Source organism: Podarcis raffonei, chromosome 2 (genome assembly GCF_027172205.1).
Source record: "Podarcis raffonei isolate rPodRaf1 chromosome 2, rPodRaf1.pri, whole genome shotgun sequence".
Classification (NCBI taxonomy): Eukaryota; Metazoa; Chordata; class Lepidosauria; order Squamata; family Lacertidae; genus Podarcis; species Podarcis raffonei.
The window spans coordinates 112,736,575-112,757,698 of record NC_070603.1 but is presented as its reverse complement, the minus strand read 5'-3'; the positions used below and the strand labels follow the sequence as shown (position 1 = coordinate 112,757,698).

At 44.9% G+C, this 21,124-nt stretch overlaps 1 protein-coding gene across 3 annotated transcripts; it reads right to left on the bottom strand.

Moving 5' to 3' along the window:
- Positions 1-194: 194 nt before the first annotated feature.
- Positions 195-16,172, bottom strand: LOC128409021 (E3 ubiquitin-protein ligase TRIM7-like). 3 transcript variants are annotated; one of them, XM_053379182.1, is made up of 10 exons: positions 15,684-16,172; positions 13,877-13,972; positions 13,078-13,308; positions 11,817-11,839; positions 9,822-9,949; positions 8,547-8,573; positions 7,381-7,470; positions 5,171-5,275; positions 3,653-3,757; positions 196-1,088 (listed from the first exon to the last, which is right to left on the bottom strand). In XM_053379182.1, the coding sequence occupies exons 1-10, from the start codon at positions 16,134-16,136 to the stop codon at positions 559-561; spliced, it is 1,788 nt and encodes a 595-aa protein (XP_053235157.1). In that variant the 5' UTR covers positions 16,137-16,172; the 3' UTR covers positions 196-558. The 3 variants fall into 3 exon arrangements, with proteins under 3 accessions (XP_053235159.1, XP_053235157.1, XP_053235156.1); XM_053379181.1 differs by having other exon boundaries at positions 203-1,088; positions 15,648-16,172; XM_053379184.1 differs by lacking the exon at positions 13,877-13,972 and having other exon boundaries at positions 195-1,088; positions 15,648-16,172.
- Positions 16,173-21,124: the final 4,952 nt, after the last annotated feature.

Sequence of the window (21,124 nt, the reverse complement as noted above, 5' to 3'; positions counted from 1 at the left end):
TCCTCAAGGCCAATAGCCATTCATACCCTAATTCTCCATGAATTTTGTTCTCTGCTTAGGAGGGCGGACATTTTCTCTTTAGGTTGTTACTGTAGGCTCAGATTTTCACCTTAGTAGGTGGAACATAGTCAGGGATAAGGACCACAAAATAAACATTGCAACTGAAAACAAGGAGATGGTTTATTGATGCAAAACGCTCAGTACAGTACAGAATTGATATTGTAGACCAGCGGGTGCCCACTTATTTTGGACGAGGGCACATTTCAAGTTTTGAGGGAGTGCTGTCGGTACCAGTAACAAAATGGCTGCCACAGGACCATAACAAAACATGGCTGCCATAATACAATATGAGAGGGAATACAGTCGTGATGAAGCTTTTCCCTTAACTGTATTTTCATACTAGAAGAGGCTTAGCCTGTTGGATTTCTGCCTGCCAGACCATTGTTAAAAGCACTGTTTTTCCCACATGCCAATCTCATGCAGCTGCACGGGAAGTGCAAAAACAACTCCTCTTTTTCGGGGCATTGGGGGTGATTGGGGAGGGGGCTGTGAGGAGATTCAGCAGCTCAGTTCAGCTCCTTGCCCGACCAAGAAAAAGGGCCGGATTTCCTCCCCAAAGAAGGACGCGTTCGGGAAAGTGAAGATCAAGACATCTCCTTCGACATCAAAAAATCCCACAGAACCCCTTTCATAGTCCAGGGTCACCCGGATCTTCCTGAGCTCGTGATTTAAGAGCAAAGGCGTCCGCTCAGGGGCAGTAAAAGCCCAAAGTCCATACAATGAGCCAACTATGGCTTTTCCCACAGCCCAGATTCCTACACTGGGTTGAAGGCTGACCTGTCCCTTCCTCGGGGTCGACTCGCGTGCCACCCCCACGGCCCACGTGGCATTTTTCTCTCCCCCAACTTCCACTTCCCACCATTTTCTTACTGCACGGAATCTCTCGCTGCCCAGCACATAGGTCTTGGGATCGAATCTCTTTGGGCTGTCGGGCAGATTTTGCCTTTCCCCTCCACATCTCACACTCTTCCCATCTTCAGAGAGAATGAGGTAGTGATTTGCTGTTTCTGGATCCAAAACTATCTTCACTGTAAGAGAGAGAGATTCACACACAGAGAAAGAAGGAGCCGGGTAAGTGTTTGAATTATAGGGCAAGGTGCATGTGTCTTTTTGAATACCCTATAGTTTTTTTATATGCCTGTTGTCTTTGTCCATGGAGTTTTCTTGGCAGGGATACTGGAGTGGCTTGCCGGTTCCTGCTCCGGGTTTTTTTTTGCTGGAGGAGACTCTTGAGAGTCCCATGGACTACAAGAAGATCAGACCTCTCCATTCTGAAGGAAATCAGCCCGAGTGCTCACTGGAAGGACAGATCCTGAAGCTGAGGCTCCAATACTTTGGCCACCTCATGAGAAGAGAAGACTCCCTGGAAAAGACCCTGATGTTGGGAAAGATGGAGGGCACAAGGAGAAGGGCACGACAGAGGACGAGATGTTTGGACAGTGTTCTCGAAGCTACCAGCATGAGTTTGACCAAACTGTGGGAGGCAGTGGAAGACAGGAGTGCCTGGCATGCTCTGGTCCAGGGGGTCACGAAGAGTCAGACACGACTAAACAACTAAACAACAATAATAGTTTTTTTGTGTTTAGGAAGCTACTGAGGGGGTTATAGGCTGGCTACAGTTTGGAGGGGTGGGTGGGAGTCAGGGCTAGGAAATGGCAAATTACCAATTTTTGGTTTCTTATGTTTTCTACTCCTGAATTCAGTTCTCCACATTTTCACATTGCTTTGCAAATTCTTTTCTTTTTTTAAGTACTCATGAAAATCCATCTATGTTGCGAGCTAACGCGAACACTTTTTTTTCCTTCATGTTTGTACACATTACATCCTTGGAGAACTGCGCTGCAAAATTTGGAGGAGTGCAAATTTCGAAGGGATTTTTTTAAAAAAGCACTCATGAAAATCCATCCGCGTTGCTAGTGCGAATTTCTCCTAACACATTTTTTTGCATGTTTGTACATGTTGCATCCTTGGAGAACCGTGCTGCAAAATTTGGAGGAGGCTGACATCGCAATTTGCATATACTTTCAGGAAGTGTGAATTAGGTATGATTCACCTTTCAGTGTGAATTGACCTGAATTTCTCCCCATCCTTAGTCAGAGTGGAGCTTATGGATTTCGTTAAGGTGGTGAGGCTCAGAGGGCAGTGACTTGCCCAAGGAAGAAAGCTGGAGACTGCATTCCTACACTTGCTAGCTTGGAAATGAATCCTTCTGAACTCCATAGAACCTATGTCTGGGCAGACCCAGGTAGGATTGCTCTGTGTATCTCCATCTGCTGGTGGGAGGGGTGAACAGCCTCTGGAGCTGTGAAGAAGGAAGGAAGGAAGGAAGGAAGGAAGGAAGGAAGGAAGGAAGGAAGGAAGGAGGACCAGAGGGAAGAGGGAAGAGAAGAAAAGGGAGCAGGAGAGAGTTTAAAAAAGAGGGAGGGAATGGCTCAACCTCCCCTATGCTCTCTGATGGGTTTTTATTAGGTAAGTGTGGGAATATATTAACTATATTTTATCCCTCCACAGACACATGTGTGTGAGTTAACAAACAAAAGAATCAGCTTATTGTCTGCTGAGCAGAGTTTAAATCCCAATTTAGGCAGTTTAATTCAAATCATAGGAATTAGCCGTTAGGGTGATCTCCTCCCCTGTTTATAAAAAAGAACAACAAAAAACAACAAAAAACAGGCCACAGACTGAAAAGTAAGTTTAAAACATATAATCATCCTTAGCAGCAACAGCATTAAAGATAATACTTGTATTTTTAAAAAACAAACAGCTTCAGGCATTAAAGATAATACTTGTATTTACAAAACAAAACAAAACAGCTTCAGGCATGCACCAGAATTTGGAGCAAGTGGAGGCATGTCTGCCTCCATTCTTGGTCGAAGGAAGAGAGAGAGAGAAGGAACAGGAAATATTTATTGGCTTCTTCCCCCTCAGGAGAGAAGGGGAAATGACACCACACACTGCCCTCTCTACCAATTACATTTCTATGGTCTGTGGCCTATCAGCAAGACAGCTCTATGGTCTTAACTCCTTCACATGCTAACTATGAATGTTAAAATGATGCTGGAATGGACCTAAGTGGACTTAGTAATAAGATCAGTAAGAGTATGAAAAAATGGTAGGACAATTAGTTAAGGTACAAAGTTGCAAATTTGATGAAAACCAACCTAAATGTTATAATGAAAAAGGGGTAAGGATATGCTGAACTAATGTTATGACTGGGAATACAGGAGAGGGAGGCGTGAGGAGGTCAAAGAAATAAGCGAATGAGAATTTTGAAAAAATGAGAAAATTGAGTTGGTTTTTAATTCTTTTTTTTCTTTTCTTTTATTTTTTCTGTTGTTATGTGATTGAGTGTTTTTTCTTCTTTTTGATGTATGTTCTGTGGTTTTTCTTTTTTTGTATGCTTTTTTTGGTTATGATTATTCTTTGCTTTATTTGTGAAAACTTTAATAATTTTTTTTTTAAAAAAAAACTCCTTCACATGCTAACTAGTAAGTATGTGCATTATTACTGTAGATTTGACTGCAAAATCTCCCCCCCCCCACATTCTCTCTCACACACAAATAGGGAAAAAAAATGTTCCCAAGCAGCGTACCTGATTCTATCTTCCCAAGTCTTCCCGAGTTGCTCTTCTCCCTCATGATGCACATTTCACCTTGTTGTATGCTCTCTGGTGTTGAGGAGGGCATGACAGAGCCAACTGCAGCAGCAAGGAACATGATTAGTTGGGGACATCTTTAAGAAATGGCCAAGTAAGACACATAACAGTTGACTGAGGTTGACTGAGGGAAATGATCAGGGATCAACCAAAGCAACACTGATGTTCCTCCCAGGAGGTCCTGCCTAAGAGAATTTTACGTTGAAAACAGCAAAGTCTTGTTAAAGGCAAGGTGTGCGGAGGCAAAGCACAACGCGGGAAATTCAAGGAAGTGACCAAGATGTGGACGGCATGCCCATCAGGAAAGGACCTTGGAAATTGCCACAAGCAAAGTACAGGTGTCCTCCTTTTACAAGTTTTCTTGCGCTTAAAGGACTGCACCCGAGAGAGAGAGAGAGAGAGAGACTTTGTATTGAAGCCTTGTAAAGAACCTTTTAATGAGGGTGAAAGAGGAGAGCGCAAAATATGGTCTGAAGCTCAACATTAAAAAAACGAAGATCATGGCCACTGGTCCCATCACCTCCTGGCAAATAGAAGGGGAAGAAATGGAAGCAGTGAGGGATTTTACTTTCTTGGGCTCCATGATCAGTGCAGATGGTGACAGCAGCCACGAAATTAAAAGACGCCTGCTTATTGGGAGAAAAGCAATGATAAACCTAGACAGCATCTTAAAAAGCAGAGACATCACCTTGCCAACAAAGGTCTGTATAGTTAAAGCTATGGTTTTCCCTGTAGTGTTGTACGGAAGTGAGAGCTGGACCATAAAGAAGGCTGATCGCCAAAGAATTGATGCTTTTGAATTATGGTGCTGGAGGAGACTCTTGAGAGTCCCATGGACTGCAAGAAGATCAAACCTATCCATTCTGAAGGAAATCAGCCCTGAGTGCTCACTGGAAGGACAGATCCTGAAGCTGAGGCTCCAATACTTTGGCCACCTCATGAGAAGAGAAGACTCCCTGGAAAAGACCCTGATGTTGGGAAAGATGGAGGGCACAAGGAGAAGGGGACGACAGAGGACGAGATGGTTGGACAGTGTTCTCGAAGCTACCAGCATGAGTTTGACCAAACTGTGGGAGGCAGTGGAAGACAGGAGTGCCTGGCGTGCTCTGGTCCATGGGGTCACGAAGATTCGGACACGACTGAACAACTAAATGACTAAACAACCACAACAACAAACCACATTTTACTCTGGAGATCTGACGTCTGAGCAGGCCCAGATAGGGTTGGACCACATACCCCACATATCTGTTGATGGGAGGGGGGAAGAGCCCTTGGGCTGGGAAGGGGAAAAGGAAGGAAGACCAGAGGGAAGAGGGAAATGAAAGTCGGGGAAACAGAGGGACAGGACAGAAGGTTTCTTAAAAGGAAAGAAAATGGGTGGGCGAAAGGAAAGAAATATTCCCCCCTTTATTTGTCTCACAAACACAAAAAATCAAAAGTCACAAAGCAACGTACCTGATGACACTCTCCGGAGTGCTCCCAAGCTGCTCCCCTGCCTCCCTGTCCTGGCGTCCCCTTCCTTCATGCTTGCTGACCTCAAGGAGGGCTGGAAGGAATCCCCTGCAGCAGCAGCAAGCAACATAACTGGTTGGGGGCATCCTTAAGAAACGCTCAACTAAGACGCAAACAGTTGTGCTCTGGTTGGTTTAGGGACGCGATCGGGGACCAACCGAAGCAATACTGGGGAAAATAGTTCAGAGTTCTTCCCACTGAATTTTGCCCTGACAACAGCCAAGTGTTGTCGGGTGTTGTGAAGAGTTGGGGGTGGGTAGTGGGAGGAAAGGCACAGGGCAGGAAGTGGCAAAGGTGTGGACCACATGTGCAGCTGTGGGAGACCTCAGAAGCTGCTATGGGGAAGGACAGGTGTCCTACAAGCAGGGGCGTACAAAGTGGGGGGCGGAGGGGGCCGGCCTGTTAGGATCCTTGCTCTGTGTTTGCAGTCATGAGATTGTTGTCTATCACACGACGGTGTATGTTTTCACTCCACAGAGTGGGAAGTGATGGAGACAGGATGTTTATATTACTGTATTCCGTGGAGTGGGACTATTGTCCTTTGTTCTTTCTCTCTTTGCTGTCTGATGAGAAAGAGGAAGGAGCTCCTTCAGAATGCTCCGAGTGTATTATATGTAAATAAAGTAGATTAGCCAAAATGCTGAGCTACTGAGTTCTGTTACGCGAACTGCAAATACTCTGCAGGATTGTGAGTGTGCTGATGCCTCTTGGTATCAGTCGCTGTGATGATCAGGCTGGAGAAAGCTTTTGAAGCTCCTGAACGACTGACCAGGAGGGAGAGAACATGCCAGTCAGGCATGTGTCTCTACCAGGGTCCTACAGGAGTGTAGGACGATTCTAAGAGGGCCGCCTCAGGTGTCACTCTGGGTGTGTGTGTGACAAGATGACCCCTGCCTCCCTCCAGCTGTAGAGCGGCCAAGGGCATGCATAGTCAGTACGGGCGCTGCTCGCACAGCGTCAGTACGAGTTGCCGCTCTCTCGCGCCATCCATACGGTTGTCTGTATGGGATGCCGTACGTGCACCACCGGGCGCTTCGCCCCACCCCTCGGCGTCCCGCCCTGGGTGCCAGAGGGGGTTCCTCCGCCACTGCCTACAAGTGGTGGGGTGGGCAGGAGAAAAGGAGCATGAGCACTGGCTCTGATGCCTCTGCCAGAGGAGACTCAAGGCTTCGTACCAGCACAAGCACCAACTCTATGGGAATGAGGACACCTCAGCCCCCCCCCAAAGTCTGTGGGAATGGGGCTGAGCCTCCCAATCTTGAGAGGCTGGGCCACGGCAGCAGTCCTTATGGGCTTCCCTGTGGTGGTGGCAGGTCCCACCAGTTCTCCCCACAATGGCGGAGGGCCCCACCGGGCCTCCTCCTGACTTACGTGACATCACACAAGTGTGTTGCACTTCTGACATCATGAGCACGCAACGAGTTGCCCCCCCATTCTAGCATTTTCCTTCTACCGTATTTTTCGCTCTATAGGACGCACCCGACCATAGGACGCACCTTGTTTTAGAGGGGGGGAACAAGAAAAAAAATCCTCCCCCTCTCTGCGCAGCGCCCCTTCAGCGAAACGGCAGCCCCTTCCATTTCTCCTCCCGCTTCGCTGAAAGGGCGCTGCGCAGCTCTCCCTCTCCCACATTGCCTTCGCCTTCAGTGAAGGCAACCCGAAGCCTCTGGAGCGCAGTGGGAGTTGGTGCGCACCGACCCCTCTCGCTCTCCAGGCTTCAGCGAAAACAACACGAAGCCTCCAGAGTGCGGAGGGAGCGCTCCCTCTACGCTTTGGAGGCTTCGCGTTGCTATCGCTGAAGCCAAGGAGCCTGCATTCGTTCCATAGGACGCACACACATTTCCCCTTAATTTTTGGAGGGGAAAAAGTGTGTCCTACAGAGCGAAAAACAGTGGCGTAGCGTGGGTTGTCAGCACCCGGGGCAAGGCAAGTAATTTGCGCCCCCTAGCCCGTGGATTTGCGCCCCCTAACCCTAACCCCCAGATGTTGCGCCCGGTGCGGTCGGCCCCCCCCCGCACCCCCCACGCTATGCCACTGGCGAAAAATACGGTATATCCAACCCACAGACACATATATGTCCGCTCACTAAGTCTCTCTCTCTCTCTCATTTACACACACAAAACCCCCTATAAGTAAGTAACAAAGCAATGTACCTGATGATACCCTCTGGAGTTTTCTTGAGCAACTTCTCTCATCATCTTGTTGCATGCTCTCTGTCCTTGAGGAGAGTAGCAACGAGTCAGCTGCAAGAAGAAGAAATTTGATTGCTTGTGAGGTGCCCTTAATAAATGCTCAACTAAAGGCTTGTCAACACTTCCATTTGTCCCATGCCTAGAAAGGATGCATCTGGGTGATTTTGTGCTTGCCCTGTGCTTCCTAGGCATGGCTCTGAGCGGTTTTGACTTTGCCTCCCCGCTTTCTCAGGGAAAACCTGCTCTTTAGTGATAAATTGGAACAAACAACAATCTGAAAATGAGAGAATGTGGGCCTTAGCTCTGAAGACTGCTGGGGCACAGTCATAGAATCATAGAATCATAGAGTTGGAAGAGACCACAAGGGCCATCGAGTCCAACCCCCTGCCAAGCAGGAAACACCATCAGAGCACTCCTGACATATGGTTGTCAAGCCTCTGCTTAAAGACCTCCAAAGAAGGAGACTCCACCACACTCCTTGGCAGCAAATTCCACTGTCAAACAGCTCTTACTGTCAGGAAGTTCTTCCTAATGTTTAGGTGGAATCGTCTTTCCTGCAGTTTGGATCCATTGCTCCGTGTCCGCTTCTCTGGAGCAGCAGAAAACAACCTTTCTCCCTCCTCTACGTGACATCCTTTTATATATTTGAACATGGCTATCATATCACCCCTTAACCTCCTCTTCTCCATGCTAAACATGCCCAGCTCCCTTAGCTGTTCCTCATAAGGCATCATTTCCAGACCTTTGACCATTTTGGTTGCCCTCCTCTGGACACGTTCCAGTTTCTCAGTGTTCTTCTTGAACTGTGGTGCCCAGAACTGGACACAGTACTCCAGGTGAGGTCTGACCAGAGCAGAATACAGTGGCACTATTACTTCCCTTGATCTAGATGTCACTGCCCTACAAGTTGTTAATAACATGAGATGCAGAAGAGGCTCTTTAACTTTTTTCAAGAAGAATCCCTGATATTGAAGAGAATTTCAGTAAGGGCTATACAGAATGCACCAATATTTGTTTGCTTGTCAGATGTGAACCCTTGCCATTAGCACAAATAACCCTTCTTGGTCTTACCCCAAGCACCCCCTCCCTTCAAAATCCTCCCATCTCATTAAATCCCAGAATATTACCCTTATTCTGTACTTCTTCCAGGGACTCTGTTATGAAAAAGAAAGAGGGAGAAATTTATTTATTTTATTTATTTAAATCATTTCTATTGATTTTTCCATGTATACTACTTCTAACAATATATCTTTAACAATTTTTCATATTTTGACCCTCCTCCCCTGGACTTCCCTCATACTCCCGTTTTGTTTTATTTCCATATTGTTCACCCTGCATATTGTTTCCCCAAAATTTTCTCAATACATATAGTCTTATTTTTCATTGTATACAGTTGTGATTGTTTACTCAAACCCTGCCAATGAGTCCATTTCTTTATGTTGCTTCCTCATATATGTTGTAAATGGTTCCCATTCTCTTTTAAAGTTAAGAGGGAGAAATTTAAAACCAGACCCCGAGGCATTGAGCAGATATGTCAAACTAAATTTTCCTGCTTTGATTGGGACATAACTTCTTTGGTTTTCCTTGTGGTAGGGTTGCCATATTTCAAAAAGTGAAAGTCTGGACACAAAAGTTATTGACCTTTTTGAAGAAAATGGTTGAACTTTTCTTTCTTTTTTTTTAGCTATTTTAATAACAATTTGCCAAAATGTACATTTTCAACATGAGTTGCCATTTCAGTGATTGCTGCCCGAAGACTGTTTCTGACGGCTGAATCCCAGCAAGCCATAGAGAGAATCAGAGCACGAAGCTTGATTCCTGTTTTGAATCCAAGGCCGTGGCTATGGGAAAATAAGACTGTCTTGGGGTGTCTGCGGTGTGAACCACTCAATTGTAGGCTCAGATTGTATATACAGTGGTACCTCGGGTTACAGACACTTCAGGTTACAGATGCTTCAGGTTACAGACTCCACTAACCCAGAAATAGTGCTTCAGGTTAAGAACTTTGCTTCAGGATGAGAACAGAAATCGTGCTCTGGCAGTGCAGCAGCACCGGGAGGCCCCATTAGCTAAAGTGGTGCTTCAGGTTATATTAAGAACAGTTTCAGGTTAAGAACGGACCTCCGGAACGAATTAAGTACTTAACCCGAGGTACCACTGTATATGTAAATAAACCATATATCCTAAAGACACCAGAGTCTTTGCTGTGCCTCATTTGCCAATAGGAAACTCAAACCCTGGGGAAGCAGCCTGGGACCCCTGGAATATTCACCGTTTGGAAATTGGCATGTCATGCAACTATATTGATATCTATCTATCTATCTATCTATCTATCTATCTATCATCTATCATCTGTCATCATCTACCCCACATCTATAACACCACACAATAATGTTTGTTACCTTTGAATTTCTTGGTCGTCTTCTCCAAAAAAGGATGCATTTTAGAGAATTTATCTATTTGCTCTTTTAATCCAGGAGGAAAAACTATTGCATTCATGGTTTTATTTTTATTTTCATTTTCATTACACCTAGGAAGAAGCAAGTGAGGTTTATTGTGCTCCATCAGGTCATTCTCAAGTCAATCTTAATTCAGTCGTCAGAATGAAGGAGAAAAGTGGGAACAGCAGGATGATACCGAGGGCTCGGCTACACCTCTGTTTGCCCCGTGATTTCTAAGCACAGGTCTGATAGGTTTGTCTTTCATTCCCCCCCGGTTTCCCCACGAAAGTCCCTGCTGTTTGCCACTGAATCGGAACAAAGGTCAGTCGGGTTTTCTGTGGCTTGACAGCAAAATAGAAGCAAACATTTATCGGGTTTTCTGCGGATTTATGTTTCTTCCAATTCTGTGGTAAGCAGCAGGTTTTCCCAGGAAAAGCGGCGGGACAAAAGAATAGCTTCTTAGACCTTTGCTTAGAAATCACAGGAAAGGCAGAAGTGTGGATGAGCCCTGTGATAGCAGCGAATGGTATTGTCTGCCCTGTGCCCATTACAGAGACCTGTGACAAACTAGAAAATGAAGTATAATGCGGGGGGGGGGGGGAGTGTAAATTTACATAAAATTTTTTTTCATATAACATTTACATATAAATGATCAATCCGTAATATATTTTACCTCTCTTTTATTTTTTTTAAAAAACAAACTTTACCGGTAAGATGCAGAAATATTTTCAAACAATCTGTCTGAAATTTTGACACACACGTTGCGTACCACGTTTGCGATTACAGCTAGGTCAGAAGTGCCTGATTATCTAAGTTGTGATTTGTCACTGCTTCATCCTGATCAGAACAGGGTATAAATTGGCCCAATTTGGTAGAGGATCCAGCTGAACCTGGAGCACAGCCTTACTGAATATTTTCTCCAACAAATTATGTTTGCACATAATGCACACAAGTGCTATGGTTTTCCCAGTAGTGATGTATGGAAGTGAGAGCTGGACCATAAAGAAGGCTGATCACCAAAGAATTGATGCTTTTGAATTCTGGTGCTGGAGGAGACTCTTGAGAGTCCCATGGACTGCAAGAAGATCAAACCTCTCCATTCTGAAGGAAATCAGCCCTGAGTGCTCACTGGAAGGACAGATCCTGAAGCTGAGGCTCCAATACTTTGGCCACCTCGTGAGAAGAGAAGACTCCCTGGAAAAGACCCTGATGTTGGGAAAGATGGAGGGCACAAGGAGAAGGGGACGACAGAGGACGAGATGGTTGGACAGTGTTCTCGAAGCTACAAACATGAGTTTGACCAAACTGTGGGAGGCAGTGGAAAACAGGAGTGCCTGGCGTGCTCTGGTCCATGGGGCCACGAAGAGATGGACACGATTAAAGGACTAAACAACAACAAACTAATAAGAGCATCTCTTCACCCTGGCCTTTGTTATCTAGGAGATGAACTTTAGGACCCACCCAGTTTTCTTGGATTGTAATTTGTTTTAACTATTTTTAATATTGTATTTTAATTCACAAGCTGCCCTGGAACCAGACAGCAGAGGGCAAGTAAGAAATCTAATAATTCACCACCAACTCTGATATAATATGAAGCATACAGTAGATGAAGAAATATCATCACTTCTTTCTAAAATATGCATTTTATATGCACCCCCCCAAAAAAAATCCTATCCATTTTTGTATGCTGGTCTATGCATCCTCCAATGTGCTTTTTCTACATTTCCCAGCACAAGACACACAGTTTTGGATGGATTTTTTTAAACCAAGACATGCATCACAACATTTGTAAAAGTGTGCAGTCCGATTGGTAACTGTTTTCTGATCTGCTTATTGGTCTGTAGACTGTGAAGTAGATTAGTTCACATAAAAGTATAGACCAAATAAAAATTTCCCTTACCTCAGAGGAAGGAAATTAATATTATTCATTTTCATATTCATAACAAAGCCACATACCTTTCCATGATGCTTCTCATATTCTAGATGGAAGAGACAGGATGAGAGAAATTCAGTCCCTTGCACCTGTTGCCTCCAGGAGTTTATTAGTTTCCCCTTTGCTTTATATATCAACTGAATACCGAAGTGCACACGCCTACTGTAAATACTTCTACAGTGGTACCTCTGGTTACGTACTTAATTCGTTCCAGAGGTCCGTTCTTAACCTGAAACTGTTCTTAACCTGAAGCACCACTTTAGCTAATGGGGCCTCCTGCTGCTGCCACACAATTTCTGTTCTCATCCTGAAGCAAAGTTCTTAACCCGAGGTACTATTTCTGGGTTAGCAGAGTCTGTAACCTGAAGTGTATGTAACCCGAGGTACCACTGTATAGACTTCTATATACCAATGAACAGCCCTTCCTCAAAGGACAACCTGGACTGTTTCATTGTGGCATCGCTCACCTGCAAGAATTCAGTCACTGGCTGCTTCTGTTTCTCCTCCAGCTGCTTGATTAAAAAACTGCAAAAGCCCAGACATTTGTTTCTAAATTTGAAAGTCCCCCCAGATGAGCATGTAGGCCCCCCAAAAGAGGGCATGTCCATGATTTCCAGGAAACATGGCAACCCTAGCTTGAGACTGAGAGAGGAGCTCTCTGCCCCAGAACATCCCCCGGTTATGTTTCTTCCTGAAATGCAGGCAGATGGCACACCTGGGATCTTCTGCCAACTGCAAGTGATCCCGGGCTATGCTCTGCTGCTGGCTCCCACCACTGGTGCTGCCAGCCTGAGAGCAGATAGTCTACCTGCTACTGCTGACGATGTATATTGCTCTACACACAACAGCGAGGGCATGTTTGAATTGGGAAGAAGGAGAACTCAACTGGCCAGTGTTGCTGGTGCCATTGCCAATGCTAGCACAAAAACTCCCTGGATCCATTGTAATTTGGCAGGCTTCTTCCATACCGCAGGAGCAGCTTTGCCTGCAAATTCCATCCACTTCTATCAAAAGGGAGGACAGGGAGTAATAGATGTTTTTAAATTTCCAAGAATTGAAGCTAGGGAATGAAGGAGATCTGGACCCAGAAGCAGAACAGGGAAGCCTTCAGACTGGTCAACCTGAATCATGACTAGTTTGTTGAAGCTCCAAATCACAGTTTTGAACAAAATGTGTGGCCAGTGATATCCCTACTATGAATACTTCTATAAACCAACAGACAGAGTGATTGAGGGTACAACCCTTCCCTGAAGGACAACCTGGGCTATTTTGTCGTACTCTTACCTGCAAGAATTCAGTCGCTGGCTGTTTCTGCTTCTCCTCCAGCTCCTTAATAAGGTCGTCAATAGAAGACATTTCCTCAGAGAGTTTTGCAATATGTTGGTCCCCACAGGATTTAATCTCATCGTCCAGTTCCTTCAGTTGAGCCAGCAGGAGGCGCTCTTGTTCTTCCAGAAACTGGTGTGACTGCTTGAAATCAGCCATGATTTTCTGCCTCTCCATGTCTGTCTGCTTCTGCAAGGAGAGAGTCATGGCCAGACAAAGACATTTAGATGTCCCTTTGATTCCATGTGCATAAGCTGACTGGCAGGGCAGTTGATGTTTACTTCAGAAGTTCAGTCACGGTTGAGGGCGGCAGGCAGGCTAGCTTAGCAGGACACGGCCTCTTTGCTTGGCTCAGTCCTCAGTATTTTCCTGCTGCTCACCTACTGATCTATTAAGCTGCAGCTGCATTTTCAGCCTGCCTTGGCCACCTCACTCTGCCGAATAGTAGGGCCTTAAGGAAGTGACGAGAAGGAGGAAGACTGGCTTTGTGGGGTTCACTTCATTCTTAAAGGATTAGTGCTGCCATGGCTGGACATTTTTGGACTCAAGGACTACATTTGCCCTTAGACAACCCTACCAATTTTATCCTATCCTGGAGAGACCTTTCCCAACTCTACCACCCAATATCCATTTAATTGATAATGCCAATGTTCAAACCTGGGACACTGTGCAAGTGAAGCATAGGCTTCACCACAGAACGAAGGCCCCACTCTGTCAAGTATAACCATCCTGGAGAGGCAAGAAGGTTTGCACCTACCAGCAGATTCTGACTTTCGGTCTCCCCGTTCAGTTTAGAAGACAGAATTTCTTCTCTCTGTTTGTTCAGGAACTCCAAATGACGCAGAATTTTACCCTGGAGTGGCCGAAAAGGCATTTGTGTTAGTTTTGGCAGCAGAGATATAAACTGTAACAGCCGTGTCTGTTCAGGAAACCAAGAACACGAAGATTGAAAAGAGTCTACATGCAGCTTCTAGGAAACTTCCGTTCTCAATGTAGAATTAGATCAGTGTTCACATATGCATATTTATATAGCTAATATTTAATATTCTGATTAAATATGGGGGAAACAAGGGGACTCAAAATTATGGGGACACAGTGTAAGAGATAAAATGTTTTCTCATATACCAGGTTTGCATAAAACAGAGTATCTGTATGGGATTTGGCTCCTGGGCCGAGTCAGTTCCCTCTCACATTTTCTGCACCAAACCATGCTGTTTTCTAAAGTTAAACTGGGTACGAACCAAAGTTTGTGGCTGGTGCACAACCCTATTCAGAACTTGCTCTTTTCTTTCTTTCTTTCTTTCTTTCTTTCTTTCTTTCTTTCTTTCTTTCTTTCTTTCTTTTTTTCTTTCTTTCTTTCTTTCTTTCTTTCTTTCTTTCTTTCTTTCTTTCTTTCTTTCTTTCTTTCTTTTAAAAAAAGCTTGCAGTATTCACCATGAAGTGCCACACTTTTAACATTTGGGGTGGAAAGGTGCCTGTACAGCTGAGTACCCCCAGAAATGGTGGGCATAACATCCGTTTCCCAACATAAATTCTGGGACTAGAGAAAATGGGAAACTGCTGGGACCTGGGGAACATCAAATGCTTCCACAAGGCTGGCTCATACAGAGTCAGACCTCTGGTCTGCTTTCTATACCAACAGAAAGTTGCTTTGGGGCAAAGGCTTCCCCCAGCCCCACATACTAATGCTAAGGAATGAACCTGGGACCTTCTTCAGTCAAAGCAGAAGCTCTACTGTTGAGCTATGTCCCTCAGATCAGCCTTCCAGCCTTCTCCTGCCCTGGTAGTTCTCTGGGCTCCTGGGGCAGGAAAAGGTGGGAGATGGTTGAAATGAGCATTTTTCAAGTTCCCTTGGAACTTCTTGCGAATGTTCCTACTACTGAACGCTCAGTACAGTGGTACTTCGGTCTACGAACTCAATTTGTTCCTATTCTTAAACCAAGCGTTCTTAAACTGAGGTGCGCTTTCCCTACTGAGGCTTCCCGCTGCTGGTGCCCTTCCACTGTTTGGCTTCCATTTGTCTTCTGAGGCAAAGTTCACTAGCTGGAACACCTACTTCCGGTTTTGCAGAGTTCGTTGCCCGAATAGTTCATTAACAGGACTGTTAATACACCGAGGTATCACTGTACAAGATAGGAGCTGCAGGCCTCACTATCTGGCCTCTCCCCAGGCTGGAACATTCACCAGCTCCAGTTCACATCCTCCTTGAGTCTTTTTTTGCCTGACTAGAATGTGTCCCTGAACTCCACTAATGCTTCCCGCTTACTTAGATGGTGAACATAGACGGCAATGAGAGCATTTGTAGGAACTAGTTTACTGCAAAAAGGTGAAATTTTCAAGTGTTGCTCTGTCCCCTTTTGCCTCGGGACCCAATAAGCAGCAATGTTTGGGACACAAACACCCACCCACATGCCCCATCCAAATGTCGCCTAGAGAAATATGCTTCCCTCGGGCTGAAATATTTCCCCCATCCCTAGAATAACTGCACATCCCTTGGAAGTCTGGTCCCCAATCCTACAGCTCCGTACCTGATACTCCTCAAAGGCCTCCTCCTTCGGGATCACTTTGTGGTCCCTGTGCTCCTTGGATTTGTCACACACCACACAGATGGGGTCTTGGTCGTCTTCGCAGAAGAGCTTCAGGGGCTCCTGGTGTCTCTCGCAAACCCTTCCCAGCGCTTCTGCCCCTTTTGCCATCTGAAGGCTGAATTTCTTGACTATTTCCACAATGCTCGCCAGTTGCCGGTTGGGCCTGACATTCCTTTGCTGACAAGGTTCCCTGCACTGAGGGCAAGAAGCATCTTGGTCCGAGTTTCCCCAAGTCTTGGTGATGCAGCTTTGGCAGAAAATGTGGCCGCAGTCTATGATCACTCGATCTGTGAAATACTCCTGGCAGATGCGGCATGTTGTTTCCTCGCAGAGGTTCTGGACTGGACCCTCGTCTGCCATTTCGTCTGCCTGAAAAGGGAGTAAAAGGCTTAGTTTTATTTCTCTAGTTTCAAACCACAGGGTGGGCATTTCCCTCCCTCTGGGTGACTCATAGTTTTTGAAAAGCAGCAGCATGTACTGGAAGAAACTCTTACAGTGCGCAACTTTCACATCCTTACCATGCATTCAAAGTGCATGGTGTCTGCCAAAGAAATTTGGCAATGGACGTTTACCCCAAAAAGCTACACTTCCCAGCACCTTTAAAAATAAATAAATCATTTTTCTGTTTCATTCATCTCAAATTCTTAACATTTACTATATATTTCTCCCTCCCCCCTCCCAGGTTTCCCTCAACTTCCGCTTCTGGTTTGTTTCTATTTTCACCCACTTTGCTATCTCCTAACAGAAAAAGTTATTAATAACATAACATCAAGCCTAAAAACATAAAAATAAAAGTAAATGCACCATCATATTTCACTATCTTCTAAACATTTTCTAATGCTAATAATGTACATCCTGCCATCAAGTCTAGTGACTTTCTTTGTTTCTACAAATATAATATGCATGGTTCCCAATCTTTTTCAAAGTCTCTGTTGTCTTTTTCTCTTAGTCTATCTGCCATTTCTGCATAGTTCATCAACTTCTCTTGCCATTGTTCTTTAGTTGGTGTTTCTCCAGTCTTCTAATTTTGTGCAATCAACATTCTTGCTGCTGTAGTGGCATACATAAATAAAGTCCTCATTTCTTTTGGTATGTCTTGACCTAAAACACCTAACAAAAAGGCTTCTGGGTTTTTTTACAAAATTATTTTCAATATTTTCTTCAATTCATTGTATATCATTTCCCAGTAGTGTTTTACCTTTTTACAATCCCACCACATATGATAAAACGCACCTTCTGTTTCACATCTCCAACACTCTTTCTTTTCGTTTTTATACATTTTTGCCAATTTAACTGTTGATAAATACCATTTGCACATCATTTTCATATAGTTCTCTCTCAATAATATGCAATCTGTAAGTTTCAAATTTACTTTTCACAATTTTATCCAGTCCTCAAATTGTATATTATGTCCTACATCTTGCGCCAATTTGATCATTGCTGATTTTACTTCTTCATCTTTGGTCTCCCACTCCAAAAAAATGTTATATGCCTTTTTAAATAATTTTGTATTTTCTTCTATCACTTCCTTTTGGAAGTTGGAAACCAAATATGAGAAGCCTTTTTTATTATCCTTCTTAAAAATATCCTGTAATTGTCTATGATGCAACCAGCTTCTTTTATTTCATCATAGTCTTTCAGTTTTAACTTTCCCTCTTGTTCCACAAGCAGTTCTCTGTATGTTGGCCACTCTCCTTTCCCCCCCAATATTTTAAGTGATAGTGCTTCAATAGGTGATAGCCACCAAGGTGTTTTTGGTTCTAATAAATCTTTATATTTCTCCCATACTTTGAACCATGATTTTCTTATTAAATGGTTGTGGAATCCTTTATGTACTTTTGCTTTTCCATACCAGAGGCAGGCATGCCATCCAAATCTATTATCATGTCCTTCCAAGTCTGTTATTTCCTTCCTGTCTAACTTGATCCAATCTTGGATCCATGTTAGGGATGCAGTTTCATAATACAATTTTAAGTCTGGAAGTGAGAATCCGCCTCTTTCTTTCACATCTGTTAAAATTCTGTTTTTTATCCTTGGCTTTTTACCATTCCAGACAAATCTTGATATTTCTCTCTGCCATTCTTTAAAGCATGCATTCCCTGTTATTACTGGAACAATTTGGAAGAGAAATACAGTGGTACCTCAGGTTAAGAACTTAATTCGTTCCAGAGGTCCGTTCTTAACCTGAAACTGTTCTTAACCCGAAGCACCACTTTAGCTAATGGGGTCTCCTGCTGCCGCTGCGCCGCCAGAGCACGATTTCTGTTCTTATCCTGAAACAAAGTTCTTAACTCGAAGTACTATTTCTGGGTTAGCGGAGTCTGTAACCTGAAGTGTTTGTAACCTGAAGCGTCTGTAACCTGAGGTACCACTGTAACATCCTTGGAAGTACATTCATTTTTATAGTTGCAATTCTTCCCATTGAAGGGAGGTTTATCCTATTCCATGTTTCCAAATTTCTTTTAATTTCCTGCCTAATTTTTCATAATTATCTTTAAAAAAATTTTTTATGTTAGCCATATTCCTAAATATTTTACTTTTTTATATGCCTTTATCCCTACCATGCAGGGGCGCGGGTGGCACTGTGGGTTAAATCAGAAAATCAGAAGGTTGGCGGTTCGAATCCCCGTGACGGGGTGAGCTCCCGTTGCTCGGTCCCTGCTCCTGCCCACCTAGCAGTTCGAAAGCACGTCAAAGTGCAAGCGGATAAATAGGTACCACTCCGGCGGGAAGGTAAACGGCGTTTCTGTGTGCTGCTCTGGTTCGCCAGAAGTGGCTTAGTCATGCTGGCCACATGATCCGGAAGCTGAACGCCAGCTCCCTCAGCCAATAAAGCGAGATGAGCGCCGCAACCCCAGAGTCGGCCACGACTGGACCTTTTTATCCCTACCATCTCTGTTATTTCTTTATTTTCCATAGTTTTTGCAAGGAAATGGCCCCGGAAATATTTTTCACCCTGCCTGGGAAGGTTGTGGGGAGGAAGTGGAGAGAGAAATCGCCTGTGTCTCCTGATCAAGGCTGCACTGCTCCAGTAAATGTGCATCACAAATGGAATGATTATTCTCCAGTGGTAAACATTTCCTGTTTTATTCATGTTCAGATGTTAATGGCGTTTCCTTTCACTATGATGTCTTTATTAATACAAAACTGCAAAACCACAATAGCAGCACAAAATACACAAAACAGAAGCATTGCTGAATGTCGGATTTCCCCTTCTTTGGAAATAACTGCAGACTTTTTCGTATACAGAACTCTGGAAACCCCACTGAGTGTTAATGAAACAGGAACAATAAAACTGAAACCTCCTTTCCGCGAACCTCAAATTTGTAAGCGGCCTCGTCTCTCTTCCTGCCGAGAATGAATAAGGTTGCACCACTTCTTGTACCTCAGTATTCCAAACTAAAATGAAAAGGTTCGCGTTTTTTCCAATGAAAGGGCAATTTGCCAGTCTTTACCCTCCTTCATACTTACCGTATTTTTCGCTCTATAAGACGCACCAGACCACAAGACGCACCTATTTTTTGGAGAAGGAAAACAAGAAAAAAATATTCTGAATCTCAGAAGCCAGAACAGCAAGAGGGATCGCTGCGCAGTGAAAGCAGCGATCCCTCTTGCTGTTCTGGCTTCTGGGATAGCTGCGCAGCCTGCATTCGCTCCATAAGACGCACACACATCTCCCCTTACTTTTTAGGAGGTAAAAAGTGAGTCTTATAGAGCAAAAAATACGGTATTTTATTGGCAAGTTCAGTCTTGTATGCTACGTCAGTGCTTCATTTGGTTTTTTTGGTTTTTTTTAATTGTTGAGCCCTTACCAACAACAGACTCACACATGAAACTACACATCAGGGTAGCAGAGCCATAGTGCTGTTGACATCCCATCAGCCCCAGAGAAAGCAAGAAGGGGAACAATGTTGTTCCCCAAAACAACAGGAGGCCATGATCCAGATTTGCCCCAAGACAGACAACTTGCAGGGGGGCAGGGGGAGAGAAGAAGAAGAATTTGGTGGCTGCACTTGGCGGCAGTGACACAGCAAGTCAGAATCCGTCCGTTACAAACTCCCTGTAAAGTGGGGGGGGGGCACTTAGAGTGCTGAACCCTTTCCCCATCACACATACAACCTTCCCTGCCAAAGGCACTTTTGCCAGACATTTCCCCCCAATGTAAGAAACCAACACTGGGGGGGGGGGTAAACAGCTGGGAGGCTTTTTTGGGGTAGGAGGGGGAAGAAAGTCTAATGGGGTGAGTGGGAAGAGGGTCCAATGCCTTCTTTCCTTCCACCTACCCCTCCCTTGCTTTGAAGGATTTGGCCCAACCAAGTGAGTTTTGCTACTGTCAGATGGATCTTGATTGACTTCAAGAGCAACCTCATCTCATTGCCCCACACTGAGCCAGGAGCAGACCCCCTCCCCAGAGAACGCAGCATTGGTGAAAGTGAAGAGTCAGCGTCAGAAGAGAGCACTGATCTGTTTTTATAGTTGACACACACATGGATCCTCTTGGACTGGAACTTCTCCAATTTACAGGTTGGACTGGGGCAATGGCCCCAGGGATATTCCAGGAGCCGTGGATGGGTAATAATCACCAGCAGAAGTCCGGACGATAGCCCAGATAATAATAATAATAATAATAATAATAATAATAATAATAATAATAATAATTTATTATTTATACCCCGCCCATCTGGCTGGGCCTCCCCAGCCACTCTGGGCGGCTTCCATAAAAACCAAAAATACAGTAAAATATCACACGTTAAAAACTTCCCTGAACAGGGCTGCCTTAAGATGTCTTCTGAATGTCAGGTAGTTGTTTATCGCTTTGACATCTGCTGGAAGGGCGTTCCACAGGGCGGGCGCTACTACCGAGAAGGCCCTCTGCCTGGTTCCCTGTAGCTTTGCTTCTCGCAATGAGGGAACCGCCAGAAGGCCCTCAGCGCTGGACCTCAGCGTCCGGGCAGAATGATGGGGGTGGAGACGCTCCTTCAGGTATACTGGACCGAGGCCGTTTAGGGCTTTAAAGGTCAGCACCATCACTTTGAATTGTGCTCGGAAACGTACTGGGAGCCAATGTAGGTCTTTCAAGACCGTGTTATATGGTCTCGGCGGCCGCCCCCAGTCACCAGTCTAGCTGCCGCATTCTGGATTAGTTGTAGTTTCCGAGTCACCTTCAAAGGTAGCCCCATGTAGAGTGCATTGCAGTAGTCCAAGCGGGAGATAACCAGAGCATGCACCACTCTGGCGAGACAGTCCGCAGGCAGATAGGGTCTCAGCCTACGTACCAGATGGAGCTGGTAAACAGCTGCCCTGGACACAGATTTGACCTGTGCCTCCATGGACAGCTGTGAGTCCAAAATGACTCCCAGGCTGCGCACCTGGTCCTTCAGGGGCACAGTTACCCCATTCAGGACCAGGGAATCCTC

What these genes read in the sequence shown, in the direction of transcription:
- LOC128409021 (XM_053379181.1), bottom strand. Translation starts at nt 16,136, where the DNA reads ATGCCCACCCTGTGGTTTGAAACTAGAGAAATAAAACTAAGCCTTTTA. An exon ending in GACGACCAAGAAATTCAAAG is followed by an intron (nt 8,574 to 9,821) that starts GTAACAAACATT and finishes TTTTCATAACAG; the next exon opens with AGTCCCTGGAAGAAGTACAG. An exon ending in ACTTGGGAAGATAGAATCAG is followed by an intron (nt 1,089 to 3,652) that starts GTACGCTGCTTG and finishes TCTCTCTTACAG; the next exon opens with TGAAGATAGTTTTGGATCCA.